The sequence below is a fragment of the Centruroides sculpturatus genome, unplaced genomic scaffold (genome assembly GCF_000671375.1).
Source record: "Centruroides sculpturatus isolate CEXI.00-Female unplaced genomic scaffold, Cexi_2.0 scaffold1603, whole genome shotgun sequence".
Classification (NCBI taxonomy): Eukaryota; Metazoa; Arthropoda; class Arachnida; order Scorpiones; family Buthidae; genus Centruroides; species Centruroides sculpturatus.
The window spans coordinates 109,502-128,520 of NW_019385694.1; the positions used below are offsets into that span (position 1 = coordinate 109,502).

The 19,019-nt window shown below is 32.5% G+C and overlaps 2 protein-coding genes across 3 annotated transcripts in view; one reads left to right on the forward strand and one right to left on the reverse strand.

Annotated features, from left to right (window-relative positions):
• The first annotated feature begins 421 nt into the window (after positions 1–421).
• LOC111641258 (general transcription factor IIH subunit 2-like) overlaps positions 422–19,019 on the forward strand; it is a 34,850-nt gene continuing 16,252 nt past the window's right edge. Inside the window, exon 1 of the mRNA XM_023387399.1 lies at positions 422–579. The gene's annotated coding sequence lies outside the window, so the exon portion shown is untranslated. The remainder of the gene's footprint in view (positions 580–19,019) is intronic.
• Positions 15,404–18,737, reverse strand: LOC111641261 (transcription factor HES-4-B-like). 2 transcript variants are annotated; one of them, XM_023387402.1, is made up of 4 exons: positions 18,508–18,737; positions 17,905–18,000; positions 17,583–17,670; positions 15,404–16,394 (listed from the first exon to the last, which is right to left on the reverse strand). In XM_023387402.1, the coding sequence occupies exons 1-4, from the start codon at positions 18,556–18,558 to the stop codon at positions 15,958–15,960; spliced, it is 672 nt and encodes a 223-aa protein (XP_023243170.1). In that variant the 5' UTR covers positions 18,559–18,737; the 3' UTR covers positions 15,404–15,957. The 2 variants fall into 2 exon arrangements, with proteins under 2 accessions (XP_023243170.1, XP_023243171.1); XM_023387403.1 differs by lacking the exon at positions 18,508–18,737 and adding an exon at positions 18,241–18,452.

A 19,019-nucleotide genomic window follows, 5' to 3' on the forward strand; every position in this document is an offset into this window, starting at 1 on the left:
ATTTATTTACATAAAAAAAAACTAGCTAGGAATTTTCGAGATTGGATTTGTACGTTGATCTTTTTATCAGTCAGAACCTTTAAGAAAAAAAAGCAACTTTTGTATATAAAAACTTGTTTGAAAGATTTTTAAACAAACTATTTCATAATTAATACATTAAACTTCAATATTGGCTCAGCGTATGAATTTATAAAGTTAAAGATTTGTATCGTAGAAAGAAACGACGTTTAAATTAACGAGAAAAATTTTATCCGAAAATGTGATCAAATTAATTTTTTCCATTTTAGTTTTTCAGTTAAAGTAACATCTCTTTTAGGTTACAAGATGAACTGGCATTTAATTAATTATGTAACTAATTGTATTTTCTTATTAATTTTCTGGTCATCTTCCTTGGTATGAAGAAGAGGAAGAAGGAGGGCAAATTCTTTATATCTGCATGGGAATATCGAGGAAATTGATGAAGAATTCAACCGCTTGTCATTCATAATTACCACAAAATTAATGTATCCGAAGCGAATTCTCGTTAATCATCCAAGAATTTTATTGCCATCGTCATCATCATCCTAAGAATTCTCCAAGGTAATATTATAATTTCGATTTTTTTGTATGGTTAATATATTACTTACATTAGCGTGAAAAAAATGATGATTTTTGGCATATTTTGAGCAAATTCCTCCATATTTGTGATGTTTCTGCAATATTTTATTCCGGATTCAGCAAAAATCTTCAAGATTTCACCAGAAAGATTGTCGAAAATCTTAAGAATTTAGCGGTAAGCACAAAAAATCTTAAGAATTTAGCGGAAAGCTTTCCGAATAATCTTGAAAATTTAGCGGAAAACTGCAAAAATCTTAAGAATTTAGCAGGAAACTCAAAAAATCTTTAAGATTTAACAAGAAAGATTGTTAAAAATATTTGAAATTTAGCAAAAATATTCAAAAAAATTGTGTAAAAATTGATAAAAACTATCAAAATTACCTAAACTAATCTTTCTCCCAAAAAATCTGCCGAAAATCACACGAGGTATGCGATCAAATTACCCGACTTTAGTCACCGAGGAATTTGTAAATTTGAAGAATCTACGTGGTATTTTTCTCACGAAATTTTGCGCTAAATGCGGGTACAAGGGTGTTACTCGGAGGGGTCAAGGATTTCGTACGACATTTTCTCAATTAGCTGACATAATATTGTCCGTTCCACATCATTAAATCATTTAATACACATCGGTGGACTCTCCATTCATTTATAATGTAACATGGCCGGACGTCATCTTGATATTTATCTGGACATCCGATCACGCGATGGTTCCATCATTAATGAATGGTTAGGCGTCTTTTGTAACCTCCCGTTTTTCTACCCCGAGTGTCCCTCTTCAATGTTCTAGCACCTATCTTTCATTCCAGCCGCATAGCAACACGTGATCGACATCCGAAAAATGTTTATATTGAATTATCGAAGTGGGGGGACGGCATTTCTACATCCATTTTTACATCCGAATACTCGAAATGACTCTCCTCTTCTTCTTGCACTAATGCCATAACGCACTCTCTTTCTGCCCATTAACGAATTGCCTACGTTAATAGGCAGAAACAGTATGAAGACCATTGCTCCATACTGTTTTGAACCCTTGCCAATTATCCCTTGCCATAAGGCCAATAGCCCATAGCCCCTTGCCATAAGGCATTCGTTTAGAGGATTAAAGTTTGAGCTTATCATCAAATTGATGATCAGAATTGTAAGAAACTTTGAGGGTTTCGGCGGTGTTTCTTTTTGGCATTTTTGATCGCATCTTGTATATTTTAATCACATTTCTTTGCCAGATTTTGATGATTTCGTTGGTAGGGTTTTGTTAAATCCTGGAGAGTTTTAACGGGTTTTTTGGGGGGTGTTTTCTAGGCAACTTTTGGCCAATTTTGCCAATTTTTTGAGCATTTTCAACTTGTTAATAGGTTTCTAGGTATTTTTATTCGCTCTTGAGGATTTATCCATTAAATTTTGTAGGTTTATAGATTTTCCCAGTTCTTTAGAATTTATGACAATTCTTAAAACCCAGAGATTCTTAGACAAGTTTAGCATAAATTTCGTGATTTAACTTAAAAGTCTTGTAGAAAATTTATCAATAATTGTTAAACAATTAAACATTTTGAAGATATTTTAAGAGAATGATTACATTTTCTTATCAGATAACGCGATCTTCCTTCCGCCGTAATCTCAGATTTACCTCAACTTTATTATCAAGAATTTCCTTTCAACGATTAAAATACATTATAGTGTTTTATATCAGAAAAAAAAGAAGTTTTAAGAATTTACATTACAAGTTTAATCATTGCATCCCTTCCCCATGATCTATTTTAATTGCAGTTTTTTTACTGTAACATCTAGTTTTACTTCTAACTTAGAAAGAATCTATTATTAAGTTGGAATGCGTGCATAAATTTTAGAGAAATATAAAAGAAAAGAAGAAGAAAAAAAGATTGTTTATTAGGAGTTTTGAGGTTTTTTTCCCCTTTCTTTGCAGAGATTCGCTTTTTTTTTTTTTTCTTTTTAGTGGCAAAGCTTATAGATTCCTGAGCAATTTCTAGTGGCATCTTGAAAGATTTTTAAGTGCTTATTTTACTTTTTTGGCAAGTTTTTGCTATATTTTAGAAATTTATAGACGATTTTTTTGGTCAATCTTCAAAGATTTATCTATTTTAACTTTCTGGATATTAATTTTGGTGACTTGAAGCTGAGTTCCAACTGTTATTCTCTCTGAAGAACCCTGCATTGCACGTAGACTAAATCTTCAGGTTAACCGAAAATAATTGAAAAATAACTATTAAAATTTAAAGTAAAGGTGTTTTACAAGAAAAAAATACACATTAAAATAACAATAGAATTAAAATTTTGCGCGAAAAAATGCGTATTTCTTTTTGAAAGCCTCAAAGAGATTTCTAAGCAAATTTTGGCGACATCTTGAAGGTTTTAAAGAGGTTTTTAATGTAACTGTGGAGATTTTTGCTATATTTTATAAATTACTAGACAATTTTCCGACAAATCTCCAAAGCTTTTATCATTTTAACTTTCTGGATACAAATCTTAAAGGCTTGATTCACACTGAAGAACCCTGCATTGCATATAGTTTAAATGTCTAAATTAACCGATGATAATCTAAAAATATCTGTTAAAATTTAATATAGAAGGCTTTTAGAAGAAAAATTACACATTAAAGGGACAATAAAATGTAAATTTGGCATTAAAAAATGCGTATTTCTTTAGAAACCAACTAGATGATCATGCTTCCAATCGTTAATATATGCAGGAATTTCAATCAAAGAACGATACAAATGAACATAAATCGTGACAAAAGGAATTTTTTTAAAGGTTAAACGTACAGAAATCTGTCTAAGTTAATAGAAACGTCAAGTAAGGGGGAGAGGAAGAAGGAGAGATATCATAAAAGAAAGTTTCCTTATCATTGTTTTACGGCTCACAATAGGCAGGTAGGTAAAAAAAAATTAATGTTATAGTACTGCTGATTTTAATCTTAAGCTATAAAATGTGGCACCTGGATTTAGGTAAATGCCTCCAGCTATCGGTTGCTTAATCCTATAATGCACATGCATAGACTAGACTGGAGTTTACACAGACACACACATACGTACCCACACACGCACACGAAAAAAAAAGTAATGCTGTGGTTATATTCTACCTTCACTGGTAGTAAATATTATCAAAATATATTTAGAAAATTGATAATTTAATATCCTAGAAACGTAAATGAATTGTATGTTTTCCCGTGTCTCGAAGGCATTCGCGTGTTGCTGCTAGAAACAGATGCGAATTTGGAACGGAGAAAAGATTAATGGTTGACAGACGGAGTTGTGTGAGGTCCTTTGATTTGCAATAAGAAATGTCTTCAATATAGTTGACATATCGGTTGACAGCTGACACTCATCTCTTCTCATACAACTATACACCATTGCTTGAGGCTTATTTAAGGTTTCTGTGAATATATCTTAAGGTCTTTGATCATTTTGACGTTTAATTTAATTCTAAGCAGTGGAAGAACTTAAAGAGATAATGAATAATTACATGAATTACACGTTTAAATCCGATTTAGGTCATGTTTAACGTTAGCTTTTCCCTCCACTTATACAGAAATCGATCTTGAAGAAATGGGCTCCTGAAGAGCGAATTAGAAAGACAAATTTTGCATTGTTTATCTGTTAAATTTGCGCCGTTTTTAAAGAAAATTCTGTCAAAAAATTGGTTTCCCAAGTTCGTTTTACACGGCAGATCAATTCTGATTACTTGATTCAATTCTTTGTGAGCTCCGAATTGATTATGTAGAGTAAATGATATTTAATCTCTATAAACAGAAGCATTGTTTGATATAATCTTATATATATATATATATATATCGATAAAACTATGATTTTAGATTGTGCAAAATCCTAAAAATACGATTTATAGCCTTACACAATCTAAAACCATAGTTTTATGGCTCAGTAATCAATTACAGATCTTTAGTAAGAATAATAAAAAAAAGCTCTAGAATTATTCTGCGGCATCATTTTATCCATTAGAATTGAAATCACGAAGAAGTTGACTCATTCGATAAGGATGGAATCATTAAAAATTCATTTGCAAACCGTAGGGTGTTCATGCAGATGAATCAGCATGGCAATGATCAAGGGAATCTAACCGGATCTAACCAGCATTGATTAAACAGAAGTATTTTATGATGTAATTATATATATATTATATTTATAAAACTATGGTTTTAGGTTGTATAAAATCGTAAAACTTTGGTTTCTATAGCCGTACAATTTAAATTCTTGGTTTCTTGGCTCGATAATTAATTACAGTTCTACAAAAGAATAAAAGAGATCTCTGTATAGCATTATTTTATCCATTAAAATCGGAATCACGAATAAATTGACTCATTTGATAAGGGTAGAACCCATTAAAAATTCATTTGCAAACCGTGGGATGCTCATGAAGATGAATCAATGGAATCAATCTAGATCTAATTGTACAGCGGTATTACATGATATAATTTTATATACATCCATAAAACTATAGTTTAAACTGTATAAAACCTTAAAACTATGTTATCTACAGCCATACACAATTTAAATCTATGGTTTTATGGCTCAGTAATTAATTAAAGATCGACAGAAGAATAAAAAAAAAAAAAGAAAAAAAATCCGTAAAACTACTCTGCAGCATTATTTTATCCACCAGAATCGAAATCACGAAGAAATTGACTCGTTTGATAAGGTTAGAATCATTAAAAATTCATTTGCAAACCGTAGGGATGTTCATGAAGATGAATCAACACGGCAATGATCAATGGAAGCGATCTAGACCTAACTAGCATTGATTAAACTTTTATCAGGGAGAAAATTATCAAGAAAATCTCATCAGATACACAAGAATTTTTTCCCTTCCTCCTCTTCTTCTTCTTTTTTCATTAAAATATTGAATTTTGGATGATTATCTAACGTCTAATAGAACGTCAAAATGTTGATTGAGTAATCACGTGATGGGGGTATTTTTCTTATCTCGTATGCGCTTTATGATGAGTTACAGATATTGTTATCTCCCTCATCATCTGCAATAAATAGTTGCTCTCATTATGCTGTCATTTTCATTACTTACTTGTTAGAATAAAGGCGTGATTGAAATGGAAGACAACCTTCTTTCACTTTAATTAAACTTTATGTTTCATTATATCAGAGTAAACGTCACGCTTTATTAAAGTCCTTCGTCTAAATTAAACGAGACCGATCGATTTTAATTCTTTCCTAATAATTAATTAACGACGATTATATTTCGATATAATGTTTTAATTATACGTTAATTGTTTTGCATGGAGAAACTTTTCCGTACACTCATCCCTCAACTAGTAGCTCGCGAACGACCCGAGATCGTTTCAAATCGTAGGGGATGCGAATGGTTGAGAAGTTAATGACTCGAGTTAAAGAATTCGATTAAAACGTAAATTAAATCGCAAAAAAACAATAAAATTTAATTAAAACGAAGTGGTAAAATTTGTTTTTGAGTGTTTTAAGTTGATATTTAACTTAAATTTTGTTTTATTTATTTTTTAAAATAATTATTTTAGTTTTTAAGTATTATATGTTGCGATTAAAATGTTATTTTATATGCGAAAATTTAGCTATTTTCTGTAAAATAATCGAATTTTTACGTATAAAAGTACGTATATTACGGCTATAAACGTGATCAAAAGTATAATTATGGAAAAATTTGAGTTTGCAACAAGCTAATCTTCTCATGGTAGAATCTTAATTTTCAACGAGATTAATCAATCTTTATCGTATATTAATCCATTAATTAAAGTTCAGGACGATACTGCAGCAATTTAACAATGATAAATCTACCAAATTATCAATAATTAATGTAGAATATAAAGTTATATCCTGAAGACCCAAGAATCAAAAGTAACCACGAAAGCGGGATTTTATAACAAGAAAGAGCTATTGTAAACAATAGTAAAAAGTATAAAAAAAAAATAAAAACATTAAAATATGAGGGGAAAAAAGACCACCTAGGCCGTAAAAGACTCTAGATAACCCTATAATCAAACGTATAAAATAAACGCAAATCACACGCAATGCCACTTTTTGGCAATAATTGGATGCTTCAAGTTTTTGAAGTTTGCCAGGCAAAATTTTTTGATATTTTTGCCAAAAATGTGAGGTCCTTTTTATAGATAAACTATTATTTTTTTATTATATTCTATTATTTAAACATGCAAAAGTGAAAAAATGTCTGTAGAATCCGTGGCACTCTGTAAGGTAACAATTACGATGATCAAGGATTACGGAGTATAATTAAAGGATTTTTTTTTTAAATGTCGAGTATTTTAATTCAAAAATGAGTTTTATAAATGATAAAATCGAAGATATTCCATGTTTACATATAAATTTTCTACGCCCCCATACATTACACAACACACAGATGTAACATTTCAGACGTTGAGAAAACCACCCTTACTGTCCCTAATCGGATTTGTCGAACTGGAGATAGAATGTTCTCACAAAAGGAGTGATAATGAAGACGAAGAAGGTAGCTACTGAACTGGAACAACATAACCACCTGTCTGCTCTCGGATGCCCTTAGGCACATACAGACACGTTGAAGGTAGCTCGTTAGGGGAGTCTTGTGACTAATATTTACAGCTATCGGAAAGGCGGTACCTTAGCGTGAGCAGCACAAGAGAAACGTCCAGTATTTAATAGCTACCTTGAGGCGAAAAAAGATTTTTTTTTCTATATATATATATATTTTTTTGTGCCAGCTTCCATCTTCTTCACCTACTTCGCTTCAAACATTGGAGGAAAATTACGAAGAACCAATAAGAAATTTATGAATGTTAATCTTCTAAATCTTACCATCAAGTGTGCTTAATTTAAATTAAAGAGAATCAATTTTAAAATTAATTTTATTTAGTTTAATTCCTGTCGGATCTTCTCTGAATTCAAAGAGGAAAAAAAAATAGAGATGGCCAACGCGTTGCTGCTGCTTTGATCCTCCGATAGACTTATACTTTGCATACACGGAGGATTCAAAAAAAAACCTCTTAACAATGGCCACGTATTATAGTTTAGGACCCATTTCGCAGGGTTAACACGAGGTCTATTGCCGTTAACAACATCACGGAATCATTTTTCAGTCGGTCATGATGGAAGAAAAGACCTGTTGCTCACTCATTAACCTGAAGCAACAATGGCTGTCATGATGATGACATTTTTAATTTATAACAAGAAACATAATTAGGCTAATTAATTAATGTTGATGTTCTATAATTGCTATCGTGCCTCCGATCATTGGAATTCTCAAGCGCCAAAATTATCCATTGTGTTGAGTTCGATTATGCACACCTAATTAATAGTAAGAACTGGTTTTTTCCCTTTCTCTCTCTAATAAAATGTATTTAAATGTATATTTTAGCACAAATATAAGATTCTCTGTGAGGTTTTATAAGTATTAAAAGATGTTTTATTTAAGTTTACTTTTAGGGGTTATAAAATGTCAGTTTTTAATGTGGAGCAACCCCCCTTCTTGCGTGTCATTCTTTGAATGATGTTAATGAAACAGTAATATTTACAATATAGAAGAGACGACACAGAAGCATAATTTATGCAAATTATCCCCAAATCACGTGTAATCTTGACATATCTTAAATTTAAATCGGTTAAAGTAGCTGTGTTTAATTTTTCCACTTCCTCACCCCAAGCTATGAATTGTATCTTAAAAAATTCGTGTTGTTCCATTTAATTTCTGTAAAAAGGCGCATTGATCTGGATTTTCCTAGTCCTTATCTAGTCCGGATCGTTATTAATCTATGATATAATAAGATAAATTGAAGGATTACCCTATTATAATATAATTGATCTGGATTCCAAGGATGCTGAGCTGACTCCAAGAATGGTACTCTTATACTATAACAATATAATTTAGCCGAGTCTTTAGTTCAGATCAGTTATAAGAATGCTTCGTTAATCTGCTTTAAGAAACTTTCCTACTCTATAATAATATAATCAATTGGGATTGCTTCCTTTGGCACTCTTGTCCATTGATAGGACGTTAAGGATAGTTGGTATCCTTTCATTGCTCTGATTTCACAAGGAGCAAGGGCAACAAACATGAGTCAAAGATCAGTGGTTGGTACATTTAATGGAAGAGATCAGTGTAGGTGCATTCAATGGTAGAGATTAGTGGTTGGTGCATTCAATGGAAGAGATCAGTGGTTGGTGCATTCAATGGAAGAGATCAGTGGTAGGTGCATTCAAGAAGATGGAATTTACAAAACTAACAATTTTTCGTGTTTATTTTGTTAAAAATTAACATAAAATAACTTTTTGGGTGTTATAAAAAGTAGATTTTAACTCGTCGCCAATTGTTACTTTTAAACTTTGATAGAACTCGAAGTTTTCATCATTACGTTTCAACCCTTCAATCATTCACGACTTTCCCTTTTTTTTTTTCTATGTTAAAGCTTACGGTTTCAGCAATTTAATGTTCACGTCGAAGCATTGGACCACCCGAAAACAGTTGTTCGTAATGGCTCGACATTGAACTCTTAACAGGAACGTGCGTAATAAAAGAAGTGAAGTCACCGGAAAAGTGACGTAGCAACACGCGAAAATGTCACGAAAACTCTATACCTTGTTAAAAATTTAACCAGGAATTTCATGGTTACTTAAAGCGAGAAAAAAGCTTTTAATATACCCCCGCATATAACGCTGTAACCCCCGTTTAAAACGTGGGTCGCTGATTAACCAAACAAATTGATGCGAGTGTCACATGACTGTATTCATCAAGGAGAAAATTCCTGAACGAAATTAATTTATATCTCCACGCCTTTCGGTTGAATTATAGGAAGACCAGGTAGTACGACGGGAATTATATTATCATTTTCTAACAGCGGTGATAGTGCCTGGTCCTACCAAGGGTATTATTTTTAAGAACATGCCTCTAGCTATACTCACTGCCTATTACTCCCTACTTTCTAGTTAATAATAATCACACTTTGGCGGTATCTAGTCAATTATAAGCGTGCAAAGAGTGATATTATTTCACGTTCTTAGTGTTATTTTTTTTTTACTTCCCTTTTTTTTTCTCCTTACATTTGTTTAATACCCTGCACCTTGGTGAATTAATGAATTAACAGAATGTTTACAACGAATTTCACTTGTTAGGAGTGGGAAATTCATTCGTTATATCTATATTTTTGCTCATACACTATATATATCCTAGGTGTAACGTAGCGTAACACTTGGGTGTGCTGCAGCAGTAAACTCGACGTAAAATTGTAACACGTCATTCTAGACACCCCGGATATACTTTTTAAACATCTAGTAACAAAATTTCCTGTAATATATCACTTAATTTCACATCTATCTTACACTTAACAACACCCTCGACTAGCAAACATAATGTAGTGTTACATGTTATGTATAAATAATATTATGTACAGTATATTGAATGTGTTATACATAACACACTCAATAGTGTGTTACGCTTTAACACGTAACACTCGTGAACTGTTTACTAATTGTGCCATCGAGTTCACATCCTTCACATAATATTACATCTACATAAATTCCTCGTAACATTTATTCATAATCTCAGAGAATGTTTTTACTTTTCTTTCTCTTAACATTCTACATATTAACTTGTAACGCATTCATGCATTGTAATATGCTCCCGAATTATTTATTATTCATAGGCTATAAGAAGCACCTCTTCAACATAAGATTTGTGAGGATTTTATACAATTTAAAGCCTCTTAAATTCATTTATTAACATAGAATTTTAATTTTCTTATTGGTTAGTATATAATTCTTCACAGTAACGCTCTCGCGTTACTTTTCTATACCAAGATTTATATGATTTTTGCACGGTAACAGACCAGTAACGTGTATTAATTATTTCTCTTTCTTTCATATGAACTATTAACTTAACTCTACATCAAATTGTATAGGTTTAAAACAGCGTAACGTCCATTAATTATCGTAGAATTTTAATTTTCTTAATCTTAAGAGACTATGTACTAATTTGTAATACACTCATTAGCTGCGTAACACGTTTCTCGGAGTTATTTATTATTCTCAGGCCATACGAAGCCAAATAAGATTTGTGAGCCTTTTACACATCTATATAATTAAAGTCGCCGTAACAATCATCCATTATCGCCAAATTCTACCTGTACCTGTCTTTAAAATCTCCTGTACTTGATCGTAACACATTGCCTGAACCTAGTTACTTGTTATTCGTAAGCCATACGAGGGACATTGAAAGATTTGTGTGGGTTTTACACATCTATATAATTAAGGGTGGTGTAAAACTTTGATTCATTATAACGGAGGCTTTTGCCATTTCGACTGAGGTAAAAACGTACGTTGACAGCTTATTTAGCCTTAAAAATGACATTTTTAAGGTTATATTTTTAGATTTAGGTACCCTTGCTGTAAATTTTCTTCCACGTAGGTCAACGCCTAACATAAATTAGTTTCCCCTTTCAAGGATCTGATAATAAAGTCAATAAGTTTGATCACATTTTTTTTTTTTTAACTTTCCCAGGTGTTATATAACACAGGGAAAGTATGACCATCGTTCAAAAAAATGACCCTCCCCAAGACTATTATATTTTTTGGACACGGGAACCTCGAAACTTCGAGATATGCAAGAAAATTTGGGTTTATTTTTCCTTTATGTATGCGTGTTAGTGTTTGTGTGTGGGGTATTCGCCCACTTTGAAGCTTAATAACTCACGTGCCCTTTGTCGAAAATTTCTTAAATTTAGTATGCAGGTTTGTACATTAGAGTAAAACGTTTCTCGAAATTTTCATGAAAATCTGACCATAAGTTAGGGAGATACAGCCCCACATACCTCCCGAATTCAATCTGATGACTTATAAAGGTAATGGTAGAAATTATTAGAGACGAAAACAAATAATGCTGGAAAGTCTAGAAACAACGTTGTCAACTTTTTTATTTAGTTTCTTAGTTTCCCTGGTTTAGTTTCTATAAACAAGAGGTGGCAGATTTAAAATAGAAAAGATAAATTACATCTGACACCTCGCGACAAGTAGGCACACCTGCTATTGCTACAGACAGCCTTCCAGTCATAGTTAACGTTGCGATAACAATGAGGAGACTTTAATAACCCCTAGATGACAACACAATGCATACATACTTAACATAAACAAATATGTAACGAGTAACATTAATCTCTTCGTAACACATTTAGGAAAACGTCAAATTAAATTCGAAAAGTTTAATTTAATCAAGCAGATAAGGAAAATTTTATGAGGGCTTTGTTAACGTGTGTACGTATATTTAATTATCTACCTTCTAGAACACACACACACACAAAAAAAAAGGGGGTTAGAAGCGAGGATGACGAGAGATACCATCTCTACGATCTGATGTAAAATCAATTCGGTTACTCGGCACCCTAAATCTTGGGTTAAGTAAATGGCAATCTGACAAGCCAATTAAAAAAGCAGGGTTTTTTCCCTTGTAGAATAAAGAAAAAAAAAAACCCTTCTCCCTAGATGCGTTTTTATAGAGAATTTTCTTTATCTTGTATATCGAAACCGTGTCGTAATTTGGAATGAGTGGATGTAAGTAAATAGACGAAATCCCACGATTACCCTCATCCGGAGTAACAGACTGTTAATTAGAATAAAATATTACTAGACAAACTTTATGAAAATACACTTACTCATCAAATTATCTGTCCTTCGTGTACAGATTATAGATTAGTTTCTGGTTTAAAAACGTATAGAATTCTACTCACGTGAACGTGCTGCAAGGAGAAGATAGATCGCTTCTCGTTGTGACCTTTGAGCAGAATGGATGCTTTGAGCATCGTTCATACTATCAAATTTATATAAAATAATTTTTATTAATAGCGAGTATTCAAATTATAACTTAAACTTTAAATTATTTATGGATTAGAAGCTAATTTTATTAATTAAATTTTTTTTTTTTTTTGCCAGCGCCTTTGTTTTTTTTTTCTCGTGAATTCCCTATTGGGTCGTTCAGGTTTCTACGTGGAATGGGCTTATAAAGGGTCGTTTATGTGAAAGTATGTTTTGTAATGTAGAAAGCAACACGTTACTCTGTAAAGGTACGATGTTCAGGGAGTTAAAAAGAAGAGAGAGAGAAAGAGAAAACTTTGACCTTGACTCACCGCAAAACACCTGTACATAAACCATTGGTACATACTTGAGGGATTTTTATCTGGGAAAATGATGCAGTAATTTCGAGTAATTGGGTGATGATTTGTACGTACGTTTGTAACTTCAGGCCATGGATGATGTAAGAAAGATACACTTTATACTGTTGTCGTGAGAAAGCAGCTCCATAATTAAATTCCAACCACAATACTCTAACATTATCTTTAATAGACGCTGTATTAATCAGGCAAGTTGTGAGATGCCGGGCGCCATGCGACAGCTCCGCACCTCAATTAATGCTGCTGTAGTGTCTCCAGAGCAAGACACCTCCTGGGCTTACAGACCTTTCTTAATGATGGGGAGAGCAATTTTTCTAACCCTGTTCCATCATTGTTCGCACCGCCTTTCCCATCAATAGTTCCGATGTTTGACTCATTTACGAGAAGACTGATGAGCTCGTTCTGTAATTACGCCTTATTCTTGTTTGAATTTATATTCTGAACAGGCAACTCGGCTCTTAGCTGATGTTTGAGGCTATTCTCCGAGTGTGATCTGCATTTCTAACTTGTAATATTACTAAAAAAAATGGACTATAATCCTATTAGTCGAGCCTGTTTGCCCTTTGTACGCAAACTAAATATGACACGGGATTGTTCTAAATCAGTGAATCTCTAGGGGTCTTAAGGGTTTTAACGAGCGCTTTCGTGTATGTTATACTGAATAAGACATTTTCAACAAAAGCTGGGATACTAAACTCCTTACGTATAGCAAATTTTCACCTTTGTAACAGGGTGCAATCAATTCTCAAAATCCAATTGACTTGCCTTCGTATATACGGTACTAAATAAGACATTTTCACTAAAGAGGGGCTACTAAACTGCAGAAATTCGGCTTTTTTCCCGTGATAGAGGGTACAATTTGTAATTAGAAATATACAAAGTTCAGTTTTTTTTTTAAATCTTGGTACTATCTTTTCTCAGAATCGAAGTCAATGCTTTTCTACAGAGTTCAACCCTTTCCCATCTTTGAAGAGGGTTTCATCTTAAGCTCATCTGACACACCTTAACTAACTGTTGTGACAAGGTAATCCAAGATTTAAGATTTGTTCTGACATTCAAAAAAATCCGGTTTTAATTGGAAGATTTTAGGTCTCATTTTCGAAAACGTCTTAATTAGAATGCATTCCAAGGAGCAGCTGGTGTTCAAGAGGAGTTAGTAGGACATGTAGAAAACCATCAACATTTTCGTATTAATATATCATGTCTTCTATTCATTCACACGGTAGTATTAGCGCCTAGATATATTACTTATCGTCCTGTTATAGATAGCTAATGCCACTTTAGACATAAAAAGAGTTACTGGGAAGCGCTGTATAGGGTCTTTCAGTCAAATTAATGACGTTTTGTCACGCTAGTGACGAATCGTTCGGGACACGACACGTATAAAATGCACATATTACATCTCCCTAAGCATATCTTTCCTTATATCGTCTGGGAGGTGACTTTAAAATATCTCATTTTTACTCGATGACACTCGCCATCCCCAGGCATGTATACACGATCCTTTTGTTACGTCCCAGCTTGTTTATCTGTAATATTAAGGCGATCAGAGACTATTCGAGGGGGATAGAAACATAAAATTTAACGTCACGTAACTACTAAACGCCTTAAAATAAGAGTTAACCCGTAACTAATACACCCTTTCCAACGTGTAGATCGCGATCGCTTGGTTAAGGTCTAATCTCTTTCATTACTCCAAAACGGAATAAAATATTGGGAAATATAACTCTTAAATCGATTTTAAATGCGATTTAATACACCAATATTAAAATTTTTACATATTTTATAAGCTACAACTTCTATTGTAGCAATACAGTTAAGGACACTTGAGAGATTCCAGAACGGCAGTCAAGTTGCAGCCATTTTTTGCGGTCGATTGACTTAAAAATGATTAAAATTTAAGGAAAAAAACATAAAATTTACATTAAAAAATACCCGTAAAAGACTGTTTATTTCATTAATTTTAACAAATTAAAAAAAAATAAGCTTACACTTCTCATGTTATGAAGTTATCATCCATAACGCTGATACCTGATAAGGTAAATTCGCTAGATAATTAAAAAGCACTGAAAAAAAATCCAGTTTGAAGATGAAGATAAGCTCTTGAGATACATTTTTTCCCTCCCTCCCTCTAAATATATATATTTATAATCAAGAATTTTGCAATAAATCAATATGTAAGTATGCAAAAATGTCACATAAAATATTTTAATAATCAATCAGTAAGGTATTTTAATATAAAAATTTGCATATAAAATATGCAAATTAGGAAAGTAAGAAGGTCTAGTTACATCTTATTAGAAATTCCTAGGGAGATTTTTTTAAAATTAAGCATATTTACAGATATTGTGGGTTTTAGCTATGTCTGGATAGCTTGAACAGCCTATTTTTTTTTCTTTTTTATAAATTCAAGCTATACAAGCTATCTAACTATCCTGTAATATAATAAATACCATAGAACAGCCTTGTTCTTTAAAAATTCAGGCTATATGAGCTATCCTGTAATATAATACATGCCACAGAAAAGCCTGATTTTAAAAAATCAGGCTTTTTTAGGTTTGAACTGAGTGATGTTTTTAAATTCAAGCTATTCCTATAGCATGTTTAAGATGAATTATCTTTTAATATAATACATACTGTAGAATTGCCTGTTGAAGTTATCTAGACATACCTTTAAACCCATACAAAATTTGTAAATATATTATATCTACATGGCCTGAATAGCCTGATTATTTTAAAAATCAGTCTATACAAATATCCTGTAAATATTAATTAATAAAGGCCATAGTTTTTGTGGCATTTCAAAATCAATTCTAACTTATGTCATGTTCAAGTAATCCCATGGCATGTTCATTTTAAAGACAGTTCAGACATTTCTATGGCATGTTCACTTTAAAGAATGGATATTTACGAAAGTGACATTCAGGAAAACAAAATACCCCTAGAGGTATGCTTAATTCTATAGTTTTTATTCCATAAGATTAAAGAGTTTTATTTTTTATTTTTTTTCTATTCCACAGCTGCACTTAGTTGTTCCACATTAAAAATTCCAGATTAGAAAGAGAAAAAAATACATAAAAAAACAACTGTTCATGTGTTACAGAAAGGTAATGATGACATATTAAAATTATTTAGAAATTTGATGCGGAGTCTTATTTGTTGTTTCTCTTGTTTTTTTTTTTTTTAACACACCTTAATTACCATGGTCTCCACACCTGGTCTACCGAATTGCATTCCTCTTTATCTTCGTTCTGATTCTTTACTTCCGGATTTTCGTGGCACAATGTCAAATTTCCTTGTATTAAAAATGCCCCTAAAGGTCCTTCTACTGTCACGTGTTGAGGTAAAACTAATGCCAAGTCACCATTGGGTAATTTTCGAGGTAGTAGACGTACCTCGGGTATGACGTGCTTTTCGTGTAAACTAATTTCGTTCTCTCTGTCCGACGTTTCACCTTCTGTTTCGTTTATTTCTTTCATCTCGTCCAATCGACAGTTTAGATGGTGTCGAAGTTGTTGTTTCACTTCGTATTTAACGTTGTCCAGTCTACCGACGAAACGTTCTATTTCTCTGGCACATTCTTCGTATCCTGCTTGGAATTTATTCTTGAGATACGGATCGTTCAGTAGAGAAACTATGCAAAGATTTCACGAAATAAGAATGCGATGTACTTTTAAAGTCTTAATATATATTTTTAATGCATTAAATAATCTAGCTTAAGTTCTAAAACAAGCGTGCAATAACATGGAAATCAAGCAGTTATAAAACAAATGTTCAATTTCTTATAGAATCGGGCCCAGTTCGAATACAAGCCTGCAATACCTCGAGGATCAAAGCTCAGTTTTAAAACAAATACAATGCACTAAAATATTGAACATTAGTGCAACTTTAAAGCAATCGAGCAATGCACGAAGAAATAAATTTTAAACCGTAAAGTTAGGATTAAAAAAACATACCGAAATACAGAGGGTATGCAACATACTAGAATAAGGATACACGGGCGTTTAGCTGCCAGCAATTCCGTGCATCCTGTGTAATTACAATATACCATCAATTATAATAAATTCAAAATTCCGTAAGAGTAACTCTGTACAAAAATACAAAGTAACAATAATAAATGATTACTAGGAAAAGTAACGAAGTAGTAATCAACTCCAGTTTAAAAAAAAAACATTCTAGAGGTACAAATGTTACAGGTTTATTAGGCATTGTCTCTTAAAGTTACCATTCATTCAAGCATAACTGATGTTCTTAACTGTTCTAATTTTCCTGTCATACAATTTAACAACTACAACTCACTTTGGTTCCTTCTTAATGCTTGTTTTTTTTGCTTAATTTTCACAAGTTTTTCTAACGTTTTAAAATTTTTGTTAGAAAAAATTTATAATTTATGTATAAATTATAAATTTTCTTGTGTATTTCTGTAGTAGAGATTATATACTATGGACAATGCAAGTCTGGGGAATCCAGCTTTTAAGCTGTAAAAAAAAAAAGAGAGATAGAGAATTTATCTTTTCCTCCTCTAATATTAAAAAGATATAAGGAAAAATCATCAATCACAGCGTATTAAGAACAAAGGAGAACATTTATAACAGATGCTAGTCCATAAAAGTAACTACAACCCTAAAGGAATCTCAAATGGTTACTTTATGATACAACAAACCACATGTTCACACGACCATAATTATCTCCATCCAACACATTAACCGGATAATTATCTTTATTTAGTAGGTCTTCCTAACCTCTTATTATTCATATAAACACAGGTTGAATTACTTTAATATCCATTTAATGCCAGATTTATATATAGAAGGCTGCTTACCAGTTCTCTGTCTGCGATGAAGTTCCTGGAGATGTCGAACTGTCAGTTCTAAAAGATCAGCTTTTTCCATTTTAGAATGTCTTGGGCTCTGAAAAGAAAAAAAGAATAAGTCAGAAATTTCATCTGCATAATCATCATTTTACTTTCTATATCAGAGAAGATCCATTACTACTATTACTACTCTCTCCCCTTAAATTAAAAAACTGTTTTCATTAATAAAACCTTGTTGTAAAACCATTAAAGTATATTATAAACGATTTTTAAAGGATAATTATAGTACACTAAATGTACAAAAATTATAAAATAGATAAGATGGACTCACCTCAGATTTAATAGCATCTAACAGGAGTGATTTAAGCTCAGATAAGCTATGGTTGATTCTTGCTCTTCTTCTTTTCTCCATCAGGGGTTTGGATATCTGACAAAATTCATAGCTTTTTTTTATGTTGTACTGAATAATTATCGGTTCGAAAGCAAAATACAAACGTTTTTCCTATCATAAACATCTGTTTATCCTTTACTAATCATTGTACCAAAGTAACTCCATGTCACGACTTTACCCGATTCATCTACCAACAATAATTACGAGGATGGGCTTCGTGATCCAATAACATACATCTATCCATAATTATATTAAATAAATACAGGTTATTCTTACATCTTTCATAGAAATTCACGTGTTATTATCCATCAGAGAGTTGGTAGGACACCACGTTTCGTTTTTAATATACAATTTCTCGCTAGTTTATGCAAATTTCGATTCACACGTCACACACAAAAAAAACCGTTATGTAACGTAGTACAAGAATTTTAAATTTTATAATAATCTCGACAGTTTAAAATTCCTTTCTTTTTTTTTTATTGTTTCTTTTCTTTCTTTTTGGTACACGAAATCCTCACGAAAGATACAAAACTATCAACTCACCCTCCTATTTTCTTGTTTACTCTTCTCCATATTGCCACCAACCGATGGCATTACGTCAAAAGATGGTGGTAAGAATGGAAAAAAAATATTTCAGAGATTCTTCCAAGCGAAGGTGGGCCCTATCATTTTGTCACGTGGACGAATTACACGTGGCACGAGTCCAACGCGTTGAATAGCACGTGGCCGCGATACTTGACAAACAGCGAAGTAGCAGTGACAAGGGCAGGTCTCGAGCCAATCGTGCATCCTCACTCCCCATTGGGTTGAAACTCTGCTGTCTGCCCACCAACCGGGTGCCTCCTTAAGAAGTAACGTGCTGAGATGTAACAGTTTTTTCTCATTTACGTGATTTTTCACGCTTTATTACGACTCCTAATCCTATAAAAAAAAGGAACAGTTTTTACTTTTTTTTTTCTTTTTTAACGTCGTCTTGCTTAATTTAATTTTGTTCGTTACTCATTTTAGTTACGCCCAGATAACTTATCTTGGTGGTAAATTATCCAAAAGCGTAA

Coding starts and splice junctions, on each gene's coding strand:
- LOC111641261 (XM_023387402.1), bottom strand. CDS start 18,558: ATGCCATCGGTTGGTGGCAATATGGAGAAGAGTAAACAAGAAAATAGG. Junction 18,001..18,507: donor GTAAACAAGAAAATAGGAGG/GTGAGTTGATAG, acceptor GAATTTTGTCAG/ATATCCAAACCCCTGATGGA. Junction 17,671..17,904: donor TAGATGCTATTAAATCTGAG/GTGAGTCCATCT, acceptor TTTTCTTTTCAG/AGCCCAAGACATTCTAAAAT.